This window comes from Dama dama, chromosome 15 (genome assembly GCF_033118175.1).
Source record: "Dama dama isolate Ldn47 chromosome 15, ASM3311817v1, whole genome shotgun sequence".
Taxonomy (NCBI): Eukaryota; Metazoa; Chordata; class Mammalia; order Artiodactyla; family Cervidae; genus Dama; species Dama dama.
Genome location: NC_083695.1, coordinates 16,874,577 through 16,897,878, shown reverse-complemented (window position 1 = coordinate 16,897,878; position 23,302 = coordinate 16,874,577). Strand labels below are relative to the sequence as shown.

The window sequence follows — 23,302 nt, the reverse complement described above, 5'->3', positions numbered from 1 at the left end:
CACAACCATCCTTGTGAGAGGGAGGAACAAAGAGATTGGAAGCTCGAAAGGCAAGGACAGGACCCTCCCGCAGAGCCTCGTGGGAGCACTGCCCTGGGAGCCTGTGAGAAATGCAGGCGCTCAGGCCTTACCCAGACCTCCTGAGTCAGGATGTGTATCTTTACAGGAGGCCCAGGGATCACACTAGAGTTTAGGGAGCACTGCTTTAAGTGATGCTCAAAAGCTCCCTTCCAAACACAGGCTTCTAGAAGGGAATGTGGCCACAGCCAGTCAGGACCCACCACTTGGATTTAGGATCTCAAGGGGACACATGTTCAAACCAGAAACATAACCTTTGTAGTGTCTTCTGTAATTTCTCAGACAACTTAAAGCAAAAAAATGGTTATTTTCAAAATATATGATTACTGGATTCAGAGCTGCTTGCCAAAAAATATCCTCCCAGGAAATGCCTTTCTTCATTTGACATATATTTGTGAGGGGCCCACTGAAAGTCCAGCTTTGTGCTGGGTGAGGGGACCCAGCCGGACAAGTTATCCTGAGTCTTACTGTGGTTCTGAAGTTGTCTGCATAGACCTGGGACAGCACTACCACAGCAGCGGGAGGAAGAGGAATGTTGGTGTTTTTGACTTTATTTCAGAAAGCAACTGGCAGACTAATGGACTCTCTGTCCTTGTTGTGGAGCTCTTTTATACTGACAAAAGGAAATTTGGGTCAGGACACTCAATAGCAGCATGTTGTAGATTATTCAACACAAAAATATTAATTGTAGAGATTTCTCTTCAATATTTCCACAGCAAATCCTATGTCTTCTTGGGGTTGCAAAGTGCTTATCCAGTAGATCAGGTCATCATCTAGCAGCCACGGTTACCTTCAATCTGATATTCCTGGTGGGCATGAGCCCTGGCCTGAGGACAGCCAGGGGCACTCAGCTCAAGGCCCCATGAAGAACGTCATCAGATCCCAAATCTCTTACTCATTTCACTCCTTAATTTCTATCTCCTCTTCTGCAGAATGGGAAGAGCAGTGCTGGCGATGGAGGGGCTGATACACCTGATTGCTGTCCACCACATTCAGAAACAAGAGAGGTAAAGTGGCCAGAGACAGTGCTGGAGCCCACCTCTGCCCAAGGCTGGACGGCACAGTTGCCAGGGAAGGATGTGCTGGTGCAGAGAGCTCGGCATGGCCTCAGGGAACATGTGTGACTTGAAGATGTGGCGATGCAGCGTGTGCCACGCACTCTGCTATGCTGTTACAGGCTCACTTGGAGCACGAGGCTGTGGGCACCACAGGCCTGTTCCCTTAGCTTCTCCAGATCCGAGGTGCGTGTGCCAGGCACCCCAGCGCCGGACCTGGAGTCCCAGGGCGACCAGGGTCCCGCTTGGTCTGCAGGTGCCAGCTCAGCAGCTCTGCACTGCACACCCACCTCTCGCCCCTGTTCTGCCCCTGCTGCCCACGAGCCCGGCACCACACAAGGACGCACAGCCTGGCTTGGTGAGCTGGCTCCTCAGACGAGGGCTCACACCCTGAGGGCGAATCCCTCCTAGACACACATCTATCCAAGGGCAGGGCCCTCCCTGCTAAGATGAGAGTGCCTGTTCTCTAACAGAGAGCAGAGACGCCAGAGCACGCCCCGCTGGAGGCTGGCAGCCTGGACAGGGCCCATGCCCTGCCTGCAGTGCTCACTGCTCTCTGGGGCCCTGCTCCTCTCCCTCCCGCTTCTCCAGTTCCATCTCATCACTCCTGCCAGCTCCCAGGCCGGCTCTCTTCCTTCCCTGTCACTTTTTCTTTCTCTCCCCCTCCAGTTAACCCAGAGAGGAGGTGCACCTGCTCTCATGTCAGTGTTGGGCTGAGGGGGCAGAGCCAAAGCCACGCACATGCGCTCTGCACATATGTGTGAATATGGGAGTGAACAAAGCACCCACATGCTTGCAGTGCCACCTCCCAACACTCCCGACTCTCCCCCTTCTCCCACACGCAGGAGCAGGTTGCCAGGAAGGGGCCCTGCTGCCTTCAGTGGGAAGGTGTGTTGGGTCACCCTCCGACAGCCCAGATCTGCCACATACCTGAAGGGCACTCCATGACAGATAGAACCTACAGGTGCAAAGGAGAGGGGACGTGGTATCTGACTGTGCTGAATTCACAAATAAGAGGTGCATACGCTTTGGCAGGCTCTTTTATTAGGAAACTGATCCCCCTGCTGTTTCTTGCTGTTGACAGAGGTCTGGGTGATGAGGACTGTTCTGAACACCTAGTGGGAGAATGGAAAGCCACCCGTGTAGCCCCGTCTAGAAAGTCAGAGTCACCAGGGAGAAGGGTGTTTGTACAGTGTAGCTACCCCTCTGCAGCCAGTCCCTTCTAACTGCTGGGCCAGAAAGCTGACTTTTTATATTCAGACATACATGTATTTACTTCAATCATATTTTAGAAATCATCTCTTCCACGCTAAGATTTACAATAAAAATAAAATAATTTGCTCTGTAAACTATAGTAGAAAGTTTCAAACATCTTAAAATTATCTTCCATACAACGGAAAAAGGCTTTTGTATTCTTTTTAGGTGAAAGAAGACCCAAAGACGCTGAGGGACGCTGCCCTGGCGCGCTTTTGGGAACCAGTGGACGCGCGTCCGTGTCGCAGCCTGAGAGAGAACAGAGCCGCTTTCTTCCCTGCAGGCGTGAGGTCCAACCTTCCCCTGGGCTACTCCAAGATGCTTAAGGCTGGTCCGCAGGTGCCTGGTCCTTGGCAGCAGCAACGAGCTCTGCGAGAGCCGGAAAACTTCTTATGTCCTTTGTTCGCAGGCCCATCTTTTCTATCTGTAAAGGCCACGGGAATGAATCAAGTTAGCTGAACATGGAAGAGACTCTTACAAAGAAAACAAGATATCCACCCTCACCTCACCCTCCACTAAACCAGAAAAAGGCAGTTTCCCGAAGACTGGTAGAATAATTTTTTACTTTCAAATAAATGAAGTAAAAAAGTGTACTTATTATAACATTTACTTCTGGAGGTCATTCTAAGAAGTCCGTGTCAATTTATCTCCATTCACTAAATCATTCTCCCACCAGGATAAGAGCCTCTCTTATAGGCTGGAAGAGAAAACTCACACTAAGAAAAGGAACTTTCTACACACCGAATTCTCAGAAACGACTTGCCTGAGGTCTTAATCTCTTAGCATATCATTAACAGCCTTTTCTTAGAAACAACTCCGGCACAGCAACCATATGGCAACAGAGATGCAGCACAGTATGCGTCACCCTTCATTCAATACCACCACCAAGCACACGTGCACACATGCACAGCGGAGTCCAGGAAACTCCAGACCCACTGCACAGTCTCTGCTGGCGTGCTGTGGCTGGTCTGGGGGCTTCAAGGAACCCATCTCCCTGTTCTTTTCCTCATTTGCTCTTCATTTGTCTATGACCAACTTTTTTGCCCATAAAAAGACTTTAAGTTTCTCTTGTGGAATAAAGTAAACAGAAGAAGGTAATAAGACTTTCTGCCAGGATATCCCTGTAAATTCACCTGAAAACAGAAAAATCTGGATTTTCAGTGATGACATTGAGCCATAAGAAAGAGTGACTAGAAAACCAAGCATCTTTTGATGGGAATGTCATGATATCACTTTTTCTCTAGCAAAAAGGTCTTGCTGGTGGCCCAGTGGTTAACAATCTGCCTGCCAATGCAAGGGACATGGGTTCAATCTCTGATCCAGGGAGATTCCACATGCCACAGAGCAACTAAGCCCACGTGCCACAACCACTGAAGTGTCACAACTACTGAAGCACCACATGCCTTAGAACCTGTGCTCTGCAACAAGAGAAGCCACTATCTGAGAAGTATGTACTACAACCAAGAGTAGCTCCACTTGCCACAACGAGGGAAAGCAAATGAGCAGCAACAAAGACCCAGTGCAGCCAAAAATAAATAAATAAATAATTTTTAAAAAGGTCTTTCTTGAGGATTTATTGCTACAGAAAACCTAAGCAGTTGAGAAAGCCAGTTTCTGAACATTCAAAAGTTTGACACTCAGTAAGGATGGAAGGGCCCTGCGTAGGATCCACACTTGCCCATAGGTGATGGTACCTACGTGGATGTCCACCCATCCACTGTGTGACACCAAAATTTGTGTTTTATAGCAAACCTAAAAAACGCAGGCAGGGAGACAAAGAAACTGTGCTGAGACGAGTTCTCAAGTACCGCACGGAGACATCAATGGCCCAATGCTTCTCTAATTATTCTAAAGCCAAACTAACAAATATCTCAAAGGACCCTCAGCCGCCCAGCACCAATGCCACGTCAAGCACGTTTCAGGCTCTGGACCAAAAGGACACCATCTCTGCCTATGGGCTCATGTCCCAGCAGCTTTGGGAACATGAATGCCAGCAAGCCAAGAGAATGGCAATTCACTGGACCTCAGAAAGTCTGCTTTTTCCTTCTCATATTCCCTAGGTGCACATCCTCTTCCTTCAAGTGTCTGGGGCCCTGGTCCTCTTTTCTAGCACCGGGAATGAACTTTTTGGTCCCTCCCAGTATCTCTGGGCTCAGGGGCATCGCCGGGTGCCTGCTGGGCCCTTGGAATGCAGTCAGGCCCCTTGGAAGGGCAGCGGTGCTCGGGTCACCTGCTCTCCTAAATATGCAACGTCCAAGGCCAACTGCAGTCGGATCTTGTCATCATCACTCATGCCGCCGCCACTGAGCCCAGCCGGGCTGGCGGGAGTGGCTCTCCTGGCCTGTTTGAGCCGCTTCAGGCTCTCCTCCATCTTCCTCACAGCATTCAGGACATCCGACACAGTCTCATAGTACCTTGAACATAAGACAGCGGTCAAAGAGATGCAGTACCAAACACATCCACGAGCTTTGTGAACCAAAAAACAGATTTTTTTAGTTAAAAATTCAATTCCAATAAAAGATCAGCCATAGTAAATACTGTTTAAGACTGAAAGAAAAATAGGGTCTTGACTCTCTAGCATTGTATTCCCTCAGAATTTAAGAACTATGTATATGAATTTTGTCTAAAATGTTCGTCCTGAACACTAAGAGAAATCACAGGCCAAAGTCTTTCCTATATCAAGGCTGAACAGCAGCTCATTTCTCAAATATAAGTAGCAAATTCATTTACAATCAGTTCTAGGAACAGCTCATCTTTTTTAAAGAGTAAAAGTATTTCAAAAATTTTAAACAAAACTAACTGCCTTCAAAATGATTTCCAAATTATAAATGAGCTGTATTTCAAATTTTTATTTACAATTGGTTACCTGGCATTTATAATACATTTGCCCACAGAAACTGCATTATAACTAGCTGCTGTGTTCTAAATTAACTCATAAATGCTGCTTAGTTCATAAGCAGTAGAAAGAAACAAAATGTTATTGCAAAATTAATAATTAAAACTCAACAACAAAATCAAATAATATATTTTGATGTAATTCAATGCTGGATTTGGGGAAAACAGTTGATTGAATTAGAACTGAAGAGGCATTCAACCAGACTGAAGACCTCCTCTAATTTCATCAGCCTGAGGATTTGACAGCAGTCCTGTAAGCTGTAATCACACTCCACAATGAACATGTTTGCTTCCTTCATTACCCTAGTCTACCCAGTGCAAGCCTGCTGATTATGTGGTGTGACTGGAGCAGTTAGGGACCGGCAGAGTTGAGAAGAAAGGGCCCGAAAGGAGAAAGTGTGCCTAGACTTGCAGACACTCCCACACGAAGTGACATTACGGACAGCCAAATGCAGCGCGCTCAGGGGGACTGTGGAATACGCCTGGGTCCCGAAAGGTGTGTGGGCTATGAGGCAGGCTGGCGTGGCTGCAGGCCAGGCAGAGCCTTGGCTGGCGTGCAGTGAGCACAGAGGGGAGGAGGCTGGGTGCCCACATGGAGCCTTGTCCAGAGATAGGCCATAGAAAACAACTGTGATGGTCCCAGTGGTCTCTGACTTAGGACTTTTCTAAGAAAGTCCAGAATAGTCTACTTGGAAGTTACTTACTTATGTGTGCTCTCAGAGAGAGCGGCTTCTAACCATTGCTGAATCGTGGCTTGCTTGAGCTTGTCCTTGTGCCTGCTCTGAAGCTGGTACAATGGCTTCAGAGCGCTGTCCACGTAAGAGGAGGCTGTCACTGGCACCTCCTGGGATAATGTTGGTAGAGGTTAAAGAGGCCAGAAAAGGAGAAAGTAAGTACTCAAACCTCATGTTCAAAAGGACATTACCAAGGTACCAGTTTTGAGACACATACAAGTGCTGTCTACAGAAAGACCCTGGAGACCAAGAGGGAGCCACAGAGGACGATGCCCGGAGCTGACTGGACTCAGGTTCCCCAGCCTTGTGTTCACACAAATCACCTGGCCACTTCATTAATTCTAGGTCTGATTTTGTGTGTGTGTACTGGGCAGGAGGTGAGTGGGGCCAAGTTTTGAGACCATGCATTTATAACAAGCTCCGACTGGTGACCATTTGCTGCTGTTTAACAGACTACCATTTAAGAAGTGAGGATCTAGGACTTTTCTTAATTTTGGTTTCTTCACCTGTAAATAATGACACTGGCACTCACTTCACAGGACGAATGACAGTATAAAGTGTTTAGTACGGTGTCTGACCCACGAGGCAAGCACTTGGTAAAGATAACAACACCCTGCTGATGAAAAAGGGAAAGCTGGTAGATTCCTAAAGGAAAAGTAATGAATTTGGCAAACTAAAATAGGTCTGTTTCTCCCACTTCAGACCAGAACATCAGGAGAGTAGATATTCTTGCTGATGTTCCCAGAAGTGGAAATTCTGCTATATGGCCTAGATGTTAAAAGGAAAAGGAGAAAAGTCACAGAGATGAGCTCAGCTTGTCTCAGGACGCAGCTCAGCCACTCCCCGCATCCAGAGCAGGGGCTGGGTGGGAAAAGTAACACCAATAGCACACCAGGCCCCACACTGGGTGTGCGTGTAGAAACTCCAGGGATATTCCAAAATAGCACAATGCTGCAGGACATTTTCACAGGTCCTGAGAATAATTTTAGTTGTAAATTAAAATCCAACTTTACAACCAGGAGAAAACAAAATTAGAAGGAAAATACGAACTAGCAAGAATGAAATGAATATAAACACTTGAAAATGACAGTTTAAGAGAAAAACTAAAACAATGCTAAAAACAAATTCCCCAATTCCTATTCTAGAAAGTGAAGACAAAGGAGAATTTGACTTTGAATACCAGTATAAGCTCAATTTTTCACCTTATAAATACCTTTAATAGCTTTTAATGTAACTTTTTTATACCATATCCAGTAAAAGACAGAAGCAGGTACTTCCAATGGCAATATGAAAGAAATAAGGTAAATTCAGATCTTCTCAAATATAGAATATGAAACCCAAAAGAAGGGCAGGACTTAAAATATTTTATTAAAATGCTTTCTTTGAAAATACTATTCTCCCTTAAGGCCCAAAGTTCATACTGCCCAAGTCCAACTACCTACATTATGTTTGTGCCGAGGCCCTGGACATCTACTGAGGAGCCTCCTTCTCACAACTGGAGAATTCTCATAATTCTCCCCTGGAAAATCCATTTCTGTTCTCACTTAACCACTTCTTCCATCTCTGCCTTCCTGATACATATTTCCCCACCTCAAAATGCTTTTCAATGAGTGCACTGACCTTATTGGTTCTTCGGTACAGCCTGGGAACCTCCAGGGCACTTTTCAGGTGACTAAAGCAAGACTCACTTAAGTCCTGGGTGATTTTCTCACTCAAGGCGGGTACACAGGCAGACAAAGACAGCTGGGAGTCCTCCAGGGCTGCTGCAGAGATGGAAAGATGTGTTTTATCACTCTATTCAGGCTCAGGCCTAAAGAGAGTATACAATAAACCAAATCAAATCATTAGAATTAAAATATCTCATTCAGAGAAGTTAAAAATCACAGAACAGAATACAGAAACAACCAAGGATTTACAACTAGAGAAAACTGTTAATTAAATATATCCTAGTCTCTAAAATTCTATTTTAAGTTATTTCTTATTCAAAGATTTGCTGAATCTAAAGATTCATTTTTACCTGAGATGGAAGAAAAATTCTTAAAGCCCATCACTTCAAGTTTTGGCTTGATTGTTTCTAAGAGTTCTGGAAGCTGAAATAAATATGCACTTTATAGATTCAGTTACTTTTTATTAATCAAAGGAAGAGGCAATTCTATATGCACCTACAACTCTAGAATATTATTAATTAATAATAAAACTAAACTCGGAACTTTCAGTAACTTTCATTGGAAGGAAACAAAATTCTTAATTAATGCTTTCACTAGAAAATAATTCAGCAACATGGAAAATCATATTTTCATGGCTATTAACACTATTCTGTAGCTCCCCTCAATACCAAAAAAAACCTTATGATAAAGACCATGTTTTTGCTCAACACATACAGTATTTGTCCAAGCACCACAAAACACTTAAACCTGAAAAAAGCAGAATTATGTCTCACAGCACTTAAACACATTCTGTTCTTAAACAAAGTTCTGTTAATGGTAAAAGCAAGAACATGAAACCTATGTGGAGGACATAGGAAGACGTTTTAATAGTTCAGCACTTTTAAAGGATAAGTACTGGGTAAGTAGACTAGAAACAATTAGAATCCAACCCATTAAAGACCGTGGCTCCACAGAGTGAGCTGAGCTAATGAGGGCCTGGCTTGCCCTGGCGTGTGGCGTCACTGCTCAGGGGAAGCTGGGGCTCCAGGCAGGCACGCGGTAGACAGGCTGCTACCCGAGGAGGAGAGCGTGCCAGTCAGGGGGCGGAGGCAACGCCAGAGTGAGGGAAACTGATGCTCTCTCTCAGGGGCCCTGGGCCCACAAGTCTAAACCCCATGAGGCCAGACAGTGAGAACACTGAACCCCACACTTAGAATCCTCTGCGACACAGGCTCACCTGCTCCTGAAGCCTGTCCAGGTCTGTGACCACATAGACAAGTTGAGTGCTGGAAATGGAGACAATGGGCTTTGTTTCAGAAGGGCCACTTGCTTGGTCTTCGCAATTTCCTTGGGTGATAGAAAGATCTTTGCTGCCAGTTACCAAAGGTTTTTTAATATCCTTAGCACTTTCATTAGAGATGGGCCTGAGTAAAAGCTGAAAAAGGATTTCAGTGATAAAATGTTTCCACCTGCAAGATACATGAGCATGTAACTCAACACAAAATGCCAGCTGTCGACAAAGTATTAAGTGAAAGTTAACTCATGAAAGGATACCACATCCTGTCTCTCCAGGTAGGTGTGAAAAACAGAAACAGGACAAACTTTGATCCTATGTGCATTTCCCCTCCTTGACTTAAGTAAGAGTCAGAAAGAAAGCAAGAGGTCCCGAAACTAAAGGAAAATTAAGATCCGGAACATCATAGGTTTTAAAAAGTTAATTAACTGCTTAAGGTAAACAATTTACTGTATTTACTTAATAAATTATTATCATAAGGGTAAAAAATAAAAGTCTCAACCTCAATTATGCTTCAAGTAATACAAATGACATGAGTGTTCTCTGCATAATGGACTGCTACAAGGGAAAAAAAAACCTAAGAGAAGAGCACTTGCATTGAGAAAAGAATGGAATATTCTAGGTGTAAGAATCATCACTGGCTGGCATCTTGCTGGGGATGATGAAGCAAGCCCAGGCCTCAGAGGATCATATCAAGTCCATGGTGTCCCAGGAACTGCAAGATCTTCATGAACAGTTTCATAGGGCAGGGTGCTCTACTGAGACTCCTCTGAGTAGAGGGAGGCAAAGGAGGAAGTGGAGAGGAACTTGGATGGACCACCATTATCTGCTGGGCAACTTCGTTATCAGTTTGCTGGGCAAGAAATCTCTTTACTCCTCACCTCACAACAAGCACATGTAGAAGCTGTGTTCCTATTTTACAGACGAAGAATCTGAGATTCAGCCAATTTCCCTAAGACCACAAAATTAAAGAGCAGCAGGGCCAAGGTCTAACTTTGACTTGAAGCCTGTGCTTTTTCCACTGAAACACTCTCCTCCAGTTGACAGCGTGCTTCCGTGTCCATGGATGATGGCTTCTCCATGTCATCTTTCCTACACTTCTGCTCATGCTCTCTTATACTCATCACCTTGCACTGGCCGGGGTGTGTGTCTATCACTGAGCTGTCTGTGCAGCAGGCATCTCTGAGACCTGGAGCAGACCTGGTGGGGCCGGGTGCTCAGCATTGGACCACTGTGGCTTTATGCACAAAAACTAATCAGTCATCATAGGCATGTGAATACCTAATACAGCCAAGCTGAAAAGGGTTTCTGAAACGAAGGCAAGGTTAATCAATTTTATGACCTTCTAATCTCAGCCACTTGGTGTTTTTCAATTTCCAAATATTAAGGGAAGAATATGCATATTTTTATCATCTTCATTAAAATGATCATCTCTGTTTTATGGTGCCTCTGTATTGGAGGCACCAAACAAAGATTCTGGTTCTCCTAAGGGAAAATGAGGTCAATGCGGTGCTTTTCAAAAAGACAAAGCAATGAATATGTGACAACTGATATCCCTAAAGGTCACATAAACAACAGTGAAAAGGAAATCCAGTGAGATAGAAACCTGGGAAGTTGGACTATAGCCCTTGCATCAACCTCTCATGACCACATGGGCTTTAAAAATCTTGGCACGTTTAGCTTAACCTATCTTTAATTTATTTCAGTCTTGATCAGGGATGAGCACCAGCCAGCCCTCACCTCCTTGACAAATATGGAGTACCGCGCCAGAATCTGCAGCGTCAGTCTCCACAGACGATGTGCCAGCAGCGGCAAGAACATCTTGTCAGACCAGCACCTCTGAAGGCTGCTCCACGTCCTATGAGAAGCCAAAAGGCGATACGAGCTCCCAGCTAGAGGTAAAAACGCACAGTTAAGGAGTCGCAGCAGAAGGCTCACAGCTAGAATCTGCAACGGACAAGCCAAGAGTGAAGCCAGTGACATTCTGAAGAATCCTATGAGGGCAGCGAAGATTTCGGGACGGGGTGTGGCCAGCCAAGAGGCCGTACTGTGGACACGTGACTCCATCTCGCCTGTAACGCTGTTTGCTAATTTTACATGACTCCTTCTCCCAGGTATTTGATACATACATTGGAAGGACTGATGCTGAAGCTGAAACTCCAGTACTTTGGCCACCTCATGCGAAGAGTTGACTCATTGGAAAAGACCCTGATGCTGGGAGGGATTGGGGGCAGGAGGGAAGAGGACGACAGAGGATGAGATGGCTGGACGGCATCACCAACTCAATGCGCATGAGTTTGAGTAAACTCCGGGAGCTGGTGATGGACAGGGAGGCCTGGCGTGCTGCGATTCATGGGGTCGCAAAGAGTCGGACACGACTGAGCAACTGAACTGAACTGAAACATTTATAACAATCAGAGATAATCAGTTAACAGGTACTTTATAATAAAGCAGCACATGCGAACTGGAGTGGCAGTCACTTGCAAGGATTTAACCTTTGGTTTTGAATTTGTCCTATCTTCTCTTCCACTCCTGAATATGCTATTTAAATATAGGAAGTCAATTACACACAGCTACTTTTGCAAAGACAGCTGAAAATGAACTTTTGAGGCTGAAAGAGTGCAGTTTAGATGGAACTTGGCCGCACAAAAGGGAGCACAGTGGAGTGGAGCTTTGTGGCTACAGGAACAGCCACCTAGGTGAGCAGTCACCAGGGACGCCTAAAGCATGACTAGATGCAAACATGTCTGGAAAGCGTAGGCTGACACCAGGCACCCACCCACTGTCCCAGGACTGGGCCAAGGGCTCTGGAGGCCTGAGGCAGCAGTCCGAGCTGAGAGTCATCCTCTGGAGGGAAGGGACATTCTGATCCTTTACCTCAGCTTGAGAGGGAAGTGGAGGGTAGCCACAAGGCTACCAAAAAAGGCTGTCACTTAAGCACAGCAGGGGTTATATCCCCTTGACACATTATATTCATAAATGAAAATGTGGTCTCCTTCCTGTGTTCTTAAAGCATTCTTTACATCGTCTTTACACAGCCGGAAGCTCTAGAAATCTTTTTTTAAAAAAGAACTTTAACTATATCTTCAGGGTCTAACTTACTTCCCTGGTGGCTCTGATGGTAAATAATCTGCATGCAATGCAGGAGACCTGGGATTGATCCCTGGGTCAGGAATGGCTACCCACTCCAGTAATCTTGCTTGGAGACTTTCATGGACAGAGAAGCCTGGTAGGCTACAATCCATGGGGTTGCAAAAAGTTGGACATGACTGAGCAAGTAACACTACTGGAAGACAGCAAAAGGTCAAAGTGCTCCCAGGGCGCTAAGGCCACCAAGAAGACTTGGTGAATGGAATTAACCCACTTAATGATAGCCTTTGTCACTTTGAGGATGTTACCTGGTGCATCTTCCAGGACATCTGTAAGTGCTGCTTCTAAGGATCCAGCTATTTCTCTAAATCTGAGAGAAAAACAAGAGTATAAACGTCTGTTTTCTCTGCTTCAGGTGCCTGTCCCCCCAACCTTCTGCTCCCCAGGCAACAGGACCATTCTCCTGCTTGCTCATAGGGCTAGTGCCTCAGAGATGCCCCAGCAGCCCTGATGCCTGGCCTCCAGACTTTTTTTTCTTACTGAGCAGGAAATAAACTTACCTGAATTACTTGACAAGGAAGCCATTTCTGGCAAGTCCCACCATCTATAATCAGGTAATCACTTCAGGGCCATAAGACTGGTTTTTCCAGTCCTCTTACCTCCACACTATCAGAAGAAAGCAAATGTCCCTCAAACTAAGAAATGGAGAAGCCATATTCTGTATCTTTGTTTGCAGCTTGAGACATATCACTGAAAGTAGCAGTTAAACTAGAACAAGTCTCTGCCTGGTGCTCATCAAGTGTCTGCTGCCTGTCTCTCGTGCTGCTATTGGTAACTGCATGCCCACCCCGAGGCTCAGGATCTGCTTTCTGGATGGGTTTTCTGTTTTCTCTGCTGGGCCATTTGTCATTTCACACGGTCTTCTCACAGCCTTCTGTTTTAATACCTGATGTGGACACATTTTTATGACTGTGAAATGAAACTGTGTGTGTATGTATTTCCTTAATTAGCTGCCTATGTAGCATCCTCCTTCCCACCTATATAACCCTTCCATGTTCAAACTTTCTTTACCATACATTCTTCTGTCACCCACTACCAATAAATTCTGACACATACTTAACATCAATTTACCTAATCCACAATCTTGGTTTTTTGGATAGTACTTATATGCTTTTAAAAAGCAGTTCAGAGACTGATCTTCAGGAAACTGGAGAGTAAACGCAGCAGCACTTCATAGAAAGAGCAGCAGCCCTGCCCTCAAAGGCACGAGTGGCTGAGAGCAGAGGACTCTGGCCCACCCTGCCTGCTGGAGCTGGCCGCTCCCCACAGCTTCCCTGTGCCACACGCAGGAAAGAACTCAGCGACTGCCCCGTGAAGCCTGCGAAAGGCGAGTCTCTCCAAGCAGCAGGGAGAGGCACAGAGGGAACAAGTGGCAGAAGAGCAGTGGAGGAAGAGAAGAGAGCACTGGAGAACCACAAAGAAGGCGGTGCTCCTGAGCACACTGGGGAGGAGAGGGCAGGGGCTGCCCTGCGGTGACGAGAGCAGACCAGCTCCTGCATTCGCCTCAGACCCTGAAGCCCACCATTAGCCCACAGCTGTTAACACACGAGACACAGGAAGGAAGCTTCAGCATAGAAAAGGCCTGACACTACACAGCATTGTTCAGAACGCGGAGAACCAGAAGCCACCTTCACAGCCCCAAGGAAGGGAAGGTTTCCGTAACATGCAGCACAGTTCCTACTGAATGCAGTGTGAAGAGAGGTCAGCTGGAGGTTCTGCGGCCATCAGAGGAACAGGTATCATTCAGTGTAAGTAAGGACACAGGATAAAACTGTATGTATGCCACAACAATCTGAAAACCATACAAACGAGAAAGTGCAAGACACAAATGCAGCAGACCCCTAACATTAATGCCTTTTAAACAGACGTGCAGATGATGTGTGACCAGGTGTGAGATCCCTAAGACTAAAACTGTCTATGTCGTGTGACCCAATTGTCCCCTCTCCCTACCTTCCAGGAGCCCAGAACCCGCCCCTCAAGTAGCTTTGCTGGCCAGTAACTTCCAGGATTGAGGTGTTAGGTTGTACTTCTTAGAAAATAAACAAAGTGAGATGTTACTTTGGTGAAGTTTGAAAAGTTATGCTGTAGTTTTCACAGGTATATGGGATGCCATTCTACTCTTGATAGAGGATTTGTAAGACAGGCAACCCCAAATACAAACACTCCTAAACTCTTACATTTGGGTATGGGGATGATCTGGAGACACACACCCCCTTCCCCATGCACGGCTCTACTGACCCGTGGACACAACTTGAGGAGGGTGGAGGGGAAGGAAGGCACATTAGTACCACACAGAGTTCATGCTGTGAAGGAGCTACACCATGCTAAGCATGTGCTGAATGGAGCAGAGAACACACATGTGACCATCCTGGGAGCATACACCATTCTAGCAAGAGTTCAATCAAAAAAGACACACCACTGCCTGTAGCATTTAAGGGGCTAACACCCAGCTTCCCGGCAGCCACTGACTTACTACCATTTGAGACTGCTGGGGGCCCATGTGTATTGAATCTCTTTCTATGAAAACTAACGCCTAACCCTACTTTCCCAAACTGCTGGAAGAACAAATGAAGTGTTGACACAATAGGGTGTGTTGACACAACAGGGGACCAGAGACAGAAGGGGTGCCCGTGTGCTCACAGAATGGTGGTGGTGGGAGGGGTGCCTATTTTCCTGAAGATGACGGGGATGTCGGCACAGAGTCAGACCCGGGACTATCTGATTGCTACTGAGAGTGCAATATTAGTACTGATATTCCTTCCTAGAAATTTGTTGAAACATCACCACCCTACTGGCGTTTAGGCTTACTTTAAATGACCCTGAAGTGAATCAGACAGCAATACAGCTTTGACACCAGCCATGTTCGCAGAACTTTCTGTTATCCCAGAGAATAAATAACCCAACCACTGGCAAAAATCAACAGAATGGTGTTCTATAAAGTGTTACTTGAATTTCTTTTTAAGTGGAAGAGCAAATGCACTGAAAACAGGTTCCACACTTCATAACTCAAACGTAACTTTTAAAATTTCATCAATTTTAAATAAAACTATTTACAAAGAAAAGTTAAACAATTCCTTTGAATGCTTATGGCTGAACTCTGGTGAAGATTAAAAATGTCTTTCATGGGACTGGCTGAGTTTCAGCATAGTTTAAGACTCAATTACCAGCTTTGAGAGAACCTATGATGAGAGGAGAACAGGCTGAGGGCCAGGCTGTGCTACCCTGCAGGGCCCAGAACTCCAGAAGGCAGAATGACATGACTGCAAGATTACCAAGTGTGGGGGTCTGGGGCCTGGGGAAATGACTAGATAAGAGGCTTTTGGAGGCAGTAAACAGGAGTATGGGCTGTGATGGTTATTAGATATCTAAAGCAATCTAACCCAAAATGGAGACTACAGGAGACACGGAAAGTTTAAATATTATTTCTCTACTGCCCTCTTACACTATAAAATGATGCTTCACCATTTTAAATTTTTCTCACAAACCAAAAGGGCTTCTTGCCCTGGCTACATCTTGATCATCACGTAACGATTACGTCCCATGCAGTCCATGAGTATCTCAGACAAACAAATCCTTAATTTCTTACCTACATGATAATATAACCTTGAAAAATTAAGTATAAAGCTCAGTACTGTATGTAAAAGAGCACCATACTAACGGTCTGACAGCTTTGATTTCATCATCAAAAGACAATTATATACATTCTCAATCATGGCAAGTAATTACAAGTCAAGGTATTTAATATATTTCCCTCTCTGTAATTATTCCTCAGAACTCCAGGGAAGGACTGCATCATAATTAATGAAAGCATCCAGCAATTTAAACAAAAAGCTTGCAAGTCTTTAAAAACCATTCTAACTAACATGCTTTAGTTAACACCATTCTATGGAGGAACTTACTGTGATCTCATTCAAGAGAATCTGCAAAAATGGCTATTTTTTTTAAAAAAATGGCTATATTTTCATCTCTTTTTCTAGGGGAATATACATTGTTAAGAATTTATCCTAAATTGCCCCCAAATTGTCTACAGGACCACTTACTGGCACTGGTGATATCATTATGCTATCTGGAAGCAAAGTGTCACCATTTTCCAGAATACTCACTAAGATTATAAAGGAAGTCAAAATAATAACTACAATTCTTATAAATTGACGGATGGGATCAGCTACAAAGAATATTTCAAGAAAGAACACTTTTCCTGATTCCCTCTGAGGATAAAAATGTTACAGATGAGCAAAACTACAGATGAAGGATAGGTCTGCTATTTGAAGCAAGTGATGAAAGAGGAAAATGGAGAGGAAGAGCTGCTAGGTGACCAGCTCTCTCTCTCTGTCTCTTCATGGTGAATGAAGGCATAGCACCTGGGAATGAAGCTGGGCCTGGTCTAGCTCCCTTGGAGTCTAGCATTCCCAGCTTACTAATGACAAGAGAGTAAAACTTAATCCTTTTGTCACACAGGCCAGAACTTGGGCAATCATGATACTTCTTGTGCGTTTCTGCTCTAAACTGTTTCCCAAGGAATAATATGATGATCTCCAAGAAGGGGCTGTGAGATGGAGTTCAGTCCATCTGAACTGGTGTTCAAATCCTATTTCAGAAGGGTGGAGGTGATGGGAATAAATTACTGACCTTATTTGAAAATAAACAGGCAAGTTCCACTTATTATTGAAGCTGTGATAGGCAGGATGTGCTCGTAATCTTTTTACACTGGCCTGTGATCCACATTGCCGTTCAAATGTTCTTACAAAATCCATACTTATGGTATATTTCTAAAATAAGAACAAACAGGTGGAATTTTCATTTTAAGGAAACTGACCAGAATTGGGATCATATACTGAAAAATGGAAATCAAGATAAAGATCAACACACAGAACCATAGGTTTAAGATCTCATTAGGACCTTACAGGATCTTCCTCTGAAGATCCCCACACTGAGTAATGCCCAAAGTGGTTCTCTGACTTGCTCAAGATCTTAGGTGGCAAGCCCATCAAGAGACCCAGGTATTCTAAGTCCAGTGGTCTTTAAGTGACAGCTGTCACTCATCTTCTAGGGCACCCCTAACTGTCCACTGGAACCACAAGAGATCACAGATTAAGTGGTATAATTTTCACTGCCTTTCGAGAAGAAGTAGAAAATTCAAAGAGAGGGAAGAAAGGAGGGAAGGAAAGCAATTACTCAAACCATGTGAGTAATTACATCCTTTTTATAGATGGGACAGCATGAAGACTGACAGGGGGAATCTAGCAACACCATTAAGAGTAGCAGGTAGCACTTACTGAACATATATCATCTGGACACAGTGCTTACAATTCTATTATTTAATTTAACCCAGAAAACTACACTACTAGGTTAACTGCTTTTATTATCATCTCCCATGGAGATGACACTTCCTCTTCTGCTCAGGCTCAGAGAGAACTGACTCAGAAACAAAGCAAGGAAAGAGAGGAACCAGAAGCCCAGACAGTCAGCAGTGCAAACTGCAGCTGCACGCCCTTTGCCAAGGGCTCTCAGTCCCCAGGCTCTGGGGAGAACACTGCAGGATTTCCCACGTACTTCTCACTGAAGAGAAGCTCTCTTCTGGGTCACCAAACCAATCGCCTAAATACGATCGATGTCTGTGATTACATGGGAATTGTAGTACAGTAAACACCATATAGTGTTAAATTCCTTTCAGCTGGTTTGGAGCTCCTGCTGCTAAGTCGCCTCAGGCGTGTCCAACTCTGTGCGACCCAGACGCAGCAGCAGGCTCCCCCGTCCCTGGGATTCTCCAGGCAAGAACACTGGAGTGGGTTGCCATTTCCTTTCCCAGTGCATGAAAGTGAAAAGTGAAGGTGAAGTCGCACAGTCATGTCCAACTCTTAGCTACACTTACTGAATTCCCTAAGTGTGGTCTAGATGTGAGGAGCTGAGACAAAGACAAGTATTACTCATCCCTTTTGGGATAAAACTACACTCCTGCATATAATGGATGTTAAAGGAATGCAAAAATACTTCTCTCTTCTAAAAGCATGTCCCATTAACACTGAAAACTGAAAGCATTTCTTGCAAGAAATGTAACCACGAACATTAAGTATTGGTTTAGAATTCTAAAGTCAATATTTCATCAGAAAGCTTCATGTCTGAGCTGGAAAATCTCCTGAGCCTAATATGATCAATATGATTCTCTAAAGAGGGATGTAAAGGGTCTAAATTGCTAATGCTTAAGACCATTACTTCATTCTGCTTATGGTATCTATTTTTAAAAGCTCTACTTTATTTATTTATTTATAAAGATCTATTTTATAAAGTCACAAAACTCAGTGTCACACAACTGGCTGAAAATCATATCAATTATATGGTTCAACATACTGTAACAAGGGTCAAGAGAATAGATAAGTGGTATTTCTGGGATAATAAAGTTCCAAATTTGTCAACTTCACCTGTTGTGAAGTTATTAGGCCCAGGCTCACCACACTCAACTTGTGCCTCTCTACACTTTAAAAATTAGTAAGCAAAGCGACCAAGCACAATTAGAAAAAGAGGCAAATAGAGCTGCCAGAAATGAAAATAATGATAAATTTGAAACAGGTGAAAAGGAATTTAGACACAACTGAAGAAGGAATTCTTGAACTAGAAGAAAAGTCCCAAGAAATTACCCAGAATGTAGCACAGAGATGAAAAATAAAAAAGTAAATTCAGGAAACATGAAAGATAAAGTGAGGATAATTAATTAAGAGTTCTAAAAGCAAATAATAAAGGAATGAGACAGAAGTACAATTGAGTTAATGAATAAAAATGATATAGTAATGATTTAAAAAACCACCAATCCTCAGATTCAGAAAATCTGAACAACAAATCTTAAATTCAGCAAAAAAAAGAAGTCCACACTAGATATATTATAATGAAACAGCACACCAAAGTCACTGGGAAAATTTTAAAAGGACCCAGGGGAAAAAGCCATGATAACTACCAAGAAACAACAGCAACAACTACTTTCAAGTGACAAAAGTTCAACGTGCAGAGAATTCTACTTCCAGCAAAACTACCTTTCAAACATAAAAGGTATAAAGTTATTTTCAAACAAATATTAACTGAGGGTTTATCATAAAAAAGTGAAATTTATTATCAACAGAAATTTGTAAGAGATGAATTTCAGGAGGAAGGAAAATGATCCAAGAGAAAAGGTATAACATCCAAGAAGGAACAATAAGCAAAGGAAATGATAAACATGTGGAATAGTTTTAAGAGGCGGATGATGGCCATGTTAAAGCAATAAAAATAATGCCCAATTTGGGGGGGGGGGGGCATAAAAAAATCAAAAGAGAAATAAGACCCTGGTAACTAATATATACTATGGAAAGGCATGACTGGCATCTAAGATCCTTGTGCTGTTTGGGAGGCTGAAGAACACCAGTAACTTTAAATTCTCTTAAGTAAACACTAAGGTTACTTAACACACAAATAAACAGAGGGCTGGACTTCCAAATTAGTAGAGGGGTAAAAGAGAATAAATGAGAAAAACATTCCCAAAAGTGCAAAATAAAGAGAAGGTGGGAAAGAAAAAAAAAAGACGAGAGAAAGGAAAAAAAGGAAGAAAAATGGGACAAATAGGAAGAACTAAAAAAACCGCAAATATATCAATCACAACGATCATTGTCAATTTAATAAATTACCTAATTATCAGACAAAGACTGTCATATTGAATAAAAAATAAAAAAAAAACAAAAATCATAATCCAGGGCAGGAAGAGGAGAGGCACCAAGAGGCTGAGCAACAGGGTACTGAGCAGGAGAGTGGGGTGCAGACTCAGGCCATTTGGCCTAGAGTCTTCATTCTTCTCCAGGACACTACATCTTTAAAAAGGGAAAAATTAACATACGGGTTTCCTTTGGATATATCAACCATGAAGTCCTTTAAATAAAAAACATGAGGGGAAAAAAAAAAATCAAGGCCTCTTAATCTTTCAAATTATATAGGACATTTTTATACTACATTAATAATTATAATATTAATTACATAATATATACTACAATCCAATTACTATTTCTTGTTTTCCTTCAAAGTGATATAGCAGAGTTCTACAAACTTAATTTTTCATTGAAAACAACTGTAGTTGTTGTCAATAGTCCTTAAGATCTTTTTTAAAATTTAGATTAAAAACATCCATATCTAGTCATAATTGCTTCTTGACTGAATTCTACTAAATTACATACTAAAAAATATTGACTTGAATAAACACTATGACTTGAATAAAACAGTGTGTGTATTTTTAAGGTAAATGCTGGCTCCACAACTCAGATTGTGATTTTCAATAAACCACAGAACCAAGACTGTGCAAAAAAGACATGATTATCTCAGGTTAACACCTTCAAGAATCAAGACAACAGAGGGAAAGGTACCTGGTGAAAAGCATCAGGATTCCCAGGATTAAAAAGCGAGGGTAATTTTTCTTCTAATCCTCGTACTATTTCTGGCCAGACAGAATTCACCAAAAAATCATAGCCAGGAACAGTATTGCCCTTTTCACTGTAAAATAGGAGAAAAATTTCAGTCAAATACACCAGATCAAGTCAAATACAACATCTACTTACAAAAAGCAAAATTCCATTGTGGTGTTTTATTAAAATAGAAGTTCCTCAGCCTAAAATTTACTTCAACCTTTTAAAAACAACTATATTTGTCAATTATTTTGTTTTTAGGCCCAAACTTGTATTTCACTCCTTGATCTCATTCTCACCTAGAACCTGACACATCCTCTGTGTCCTTACTCCTACAATTATAGCAAACATAGCAGACAGCTGGGGTCAAGGATAATGGAAAACTACGCCGACTTGCCGTGGCACAGTTTTCTCCCCTTAAATGGGCTACACTATCTTGAAAAAGCAGCAATCTAATACCACAAGAAAAGCAATCTTTGTATTCAACCTTACCACCACTCAACTCTAAAACACTGTAAATCACACTAATTTACCAATTACTAACAGCTTTGTGACTCAGCTATCTCTGATTAACTTCAGGTCTAATGTTCTATGACTACTTCATGTAAAATCTGGATTACAAATCTTAATACAAAAAAACTGGTAACATTCATGGTTTCCATATGCACATGCTTTATTTTGCATTGTCAGCAAAAAGGCCAAATTCTGAGTTTCTAATTCACACACTTAGGTGAGAGAGAACACTGAGAGAAAATCATGCTCTCAGGAGCCACAGCACCTGAGTTCAAATCTCAGGTCATTTAGCTTCCCTGTGTTTTGGTTTCCTCATCTTTAAAATCATAGGGTCATTATATGGAATAAGATTTGTAAAGCATTTAGGATGGTGTAAGGTTTGTAAAGCATCTAGCACTTACTGGCATATAGTAAGTGCTATGTTAATAGTGTTAAATACACAGTACATAAATAAAAAAGGCAGGTTCCTTAAGTTTCTCTGTACTTAAAAATCTGTAAATATCTTTAGGCAACAGCATCTCACTGACCTACCCACTTTGCTTCATTGTTAACATGCTCTATATTAAGGTAATTTTCTTTATATTTGATGAGGGAAAGGAGATGCCTATGTCCCACATACCCAGTTCCACGTATCATATCACATACTTTTAATCCCAATAAGAACTAGCTCTAATAAGGTATAGGAAGAGAGAACAAAATGGAAGATTTTAGAATACAAATGCACATAATGTGAGCAACAATGTATGACAAGATCACCTCATTTCCAAACTAAATATACAATTAAAACCTCAAAAGGAAAATTTAACTCTGCAAGATCAACAGTTAGAAAAGCTAATTTACATCCTCTGGAAAATAACTCCTGAACATCACTGCTGTTGCCGGGTATACAGAGCACCCAACGGCAGATGCTGAGCTAGGGAGGGTCCAGGGCAACAAGACGATGCAGCGTGAAGCAAAGGCAGATGACCTACCAAGGTACAGTCTAGATACTCAAATTTCTGAGCTTTCTACATGAGTTCTGCCACCCTGAAAACTGTGGAAAAGAACAAACATGTGAGGCATGAAACTTGACATTTCAGGACCAAGGCTAGGCTTGTCAAATCTAATGATTGGTTGTTTCATTACTGTGGCCTCTTTAATTTCACATGATGACTGCTATTAAATTCTTACCCCAAATCTAAATCCAACTAAATCTTCATGATTATTACACAAAAGCGGCAAAACAAAGCTTCATCTGAAGTCATCTAGTGGAAACAGAGAGGGTACTTCCCAGTCAATCAGCACATTTATTCCCCAGGTTTCTCTTTTCAAAAAAAAAAAAAAACTTCAAGGCTAAAAATAATTTTCACTCCATGAAGAAAGGGACTTGATTTGCCTTTCTAATGCTGCAAATTGAGTCTTTCATTTCACAAACATTGGATAGTTGCTGTCTTAAGACACTGTGCCAGGGGTGGGGAATATGGGTTGTGCAGGATGGAAGCAAGCTGTTAAGATGGAAACTAGTCCTCAACAGAAGTGAAAGCAACATGCAATCGCCTGCAGAAAACAGGATGAAAGCTAGACTTCAGGATGAAAGGTGAGAGGTCTCTTGAAGGAAGTGGCATCTGAGTTGGGGCTTCACACGGGATGACAGATCAACAAAAAGAAAGGGAAAGGCAGGACTCTGAGGAAAAACACAGACCCACTAAATGTGTGCCGGGGACCAGCGGAGCAAGGGAAGCCCACAGAGTGCCACACACAAGGACCACTGAGGCCAGAGTGCGCAGGGCCTCGTACGCCGCATCAAGACGCCTAGACTTTCCTCGACACGCAACAAGAAGCCACTAAAGACTTAGGAAGAAGGCAGTGCCTAAGTATCAGAATTGTGGGTCAATGTGACAGCCGAAGGGCAGAGGGGAAGGGTGAGAAGGGAGAGGGTGGAGGCAGGGAAAGGAGGTGGGCAGATCCTGTTATTCTGCATAAAACTATGATCAGGCCAGTGGTGATAGTGAAAGGCAGCCGGGTATTTATGAAACAAAGCGAAAAGTATTTAACTCTGCAAGATCAACAGTTAGAAAAGCTAATTTACGTCCTCTGGAAGGCAAGAGGAGGGAAAACTGAAGATGACTTTAACCACAATTAATATAAAACTTGTTGAATTACACTGAATTCCTATTTATAAACAGATTACAACATCAGAATAATGGAAGCAAACCAACTTTTATTTCACATGTAATTGAGGAAAAAGTACACAAAAGGGGAAAGTATGAGTTGTGAATTCAGAAAG

General features: G+C 43.0%; 1 protein-coding gene across 3 annotated transcripts in view; it reads right to left on the bottom strand.

The window, feature by feature from the left end:
• Positions 1-2,155: 2,155 nt before the first annotated feature.
• Positions 2,156-23,302, bottom strand: part of COG2 (component of oligomeric golgi complex 2) — a 42,384-nt gene continuing 21,237 nt past the window's right edge. The window contains exons 9-18 of one of the 3 annotated variants that reach the window (XM_061161536.1): positions 20,485-20,611; positions 16,736-16,875; positions 12,355-12,416; positions 10,697-10,848; positions 8,900-9,097; positions 8,034-8,106; positions 7,637-7,779; positions 5,987-6,126; positions 4,618-4,801; positions 2,156-2,811 (exon numbers count right to left, since the gene is read on the bottom strand). In XM_061161536.1, coding sequence (XP_061017519.1) covers positions 2,710-2,811; positions 4,618-4,801; positions 5,987-6,126; positions 7,637-7,779; positions 8,034-8,106; positions 8,900-9,097; positions 10,697-10,848; positions 12,355-12,416; positions 16,736-16,875; positions 20,485-20,611 — 1,321 coding nt within the window. In that variant the 3' untranslated portion in view covers positions 2,156-2,709. The remainder of the gene's footprint in view (positions 2,812-4,617; positions 4,802-5,986; positions 6,127-7,636; positions 7,780-8,033; positions 8,107-8,899; positions 9,098-10,696; positions 10,849-12,354; positions 12,417-16,735; positions 16,876-20,484; positions 20,612-23,302) is intronic. The other 2 variants (XM_061161537.1, XM_061161538.1) reach the window with 2 other exon arrangements.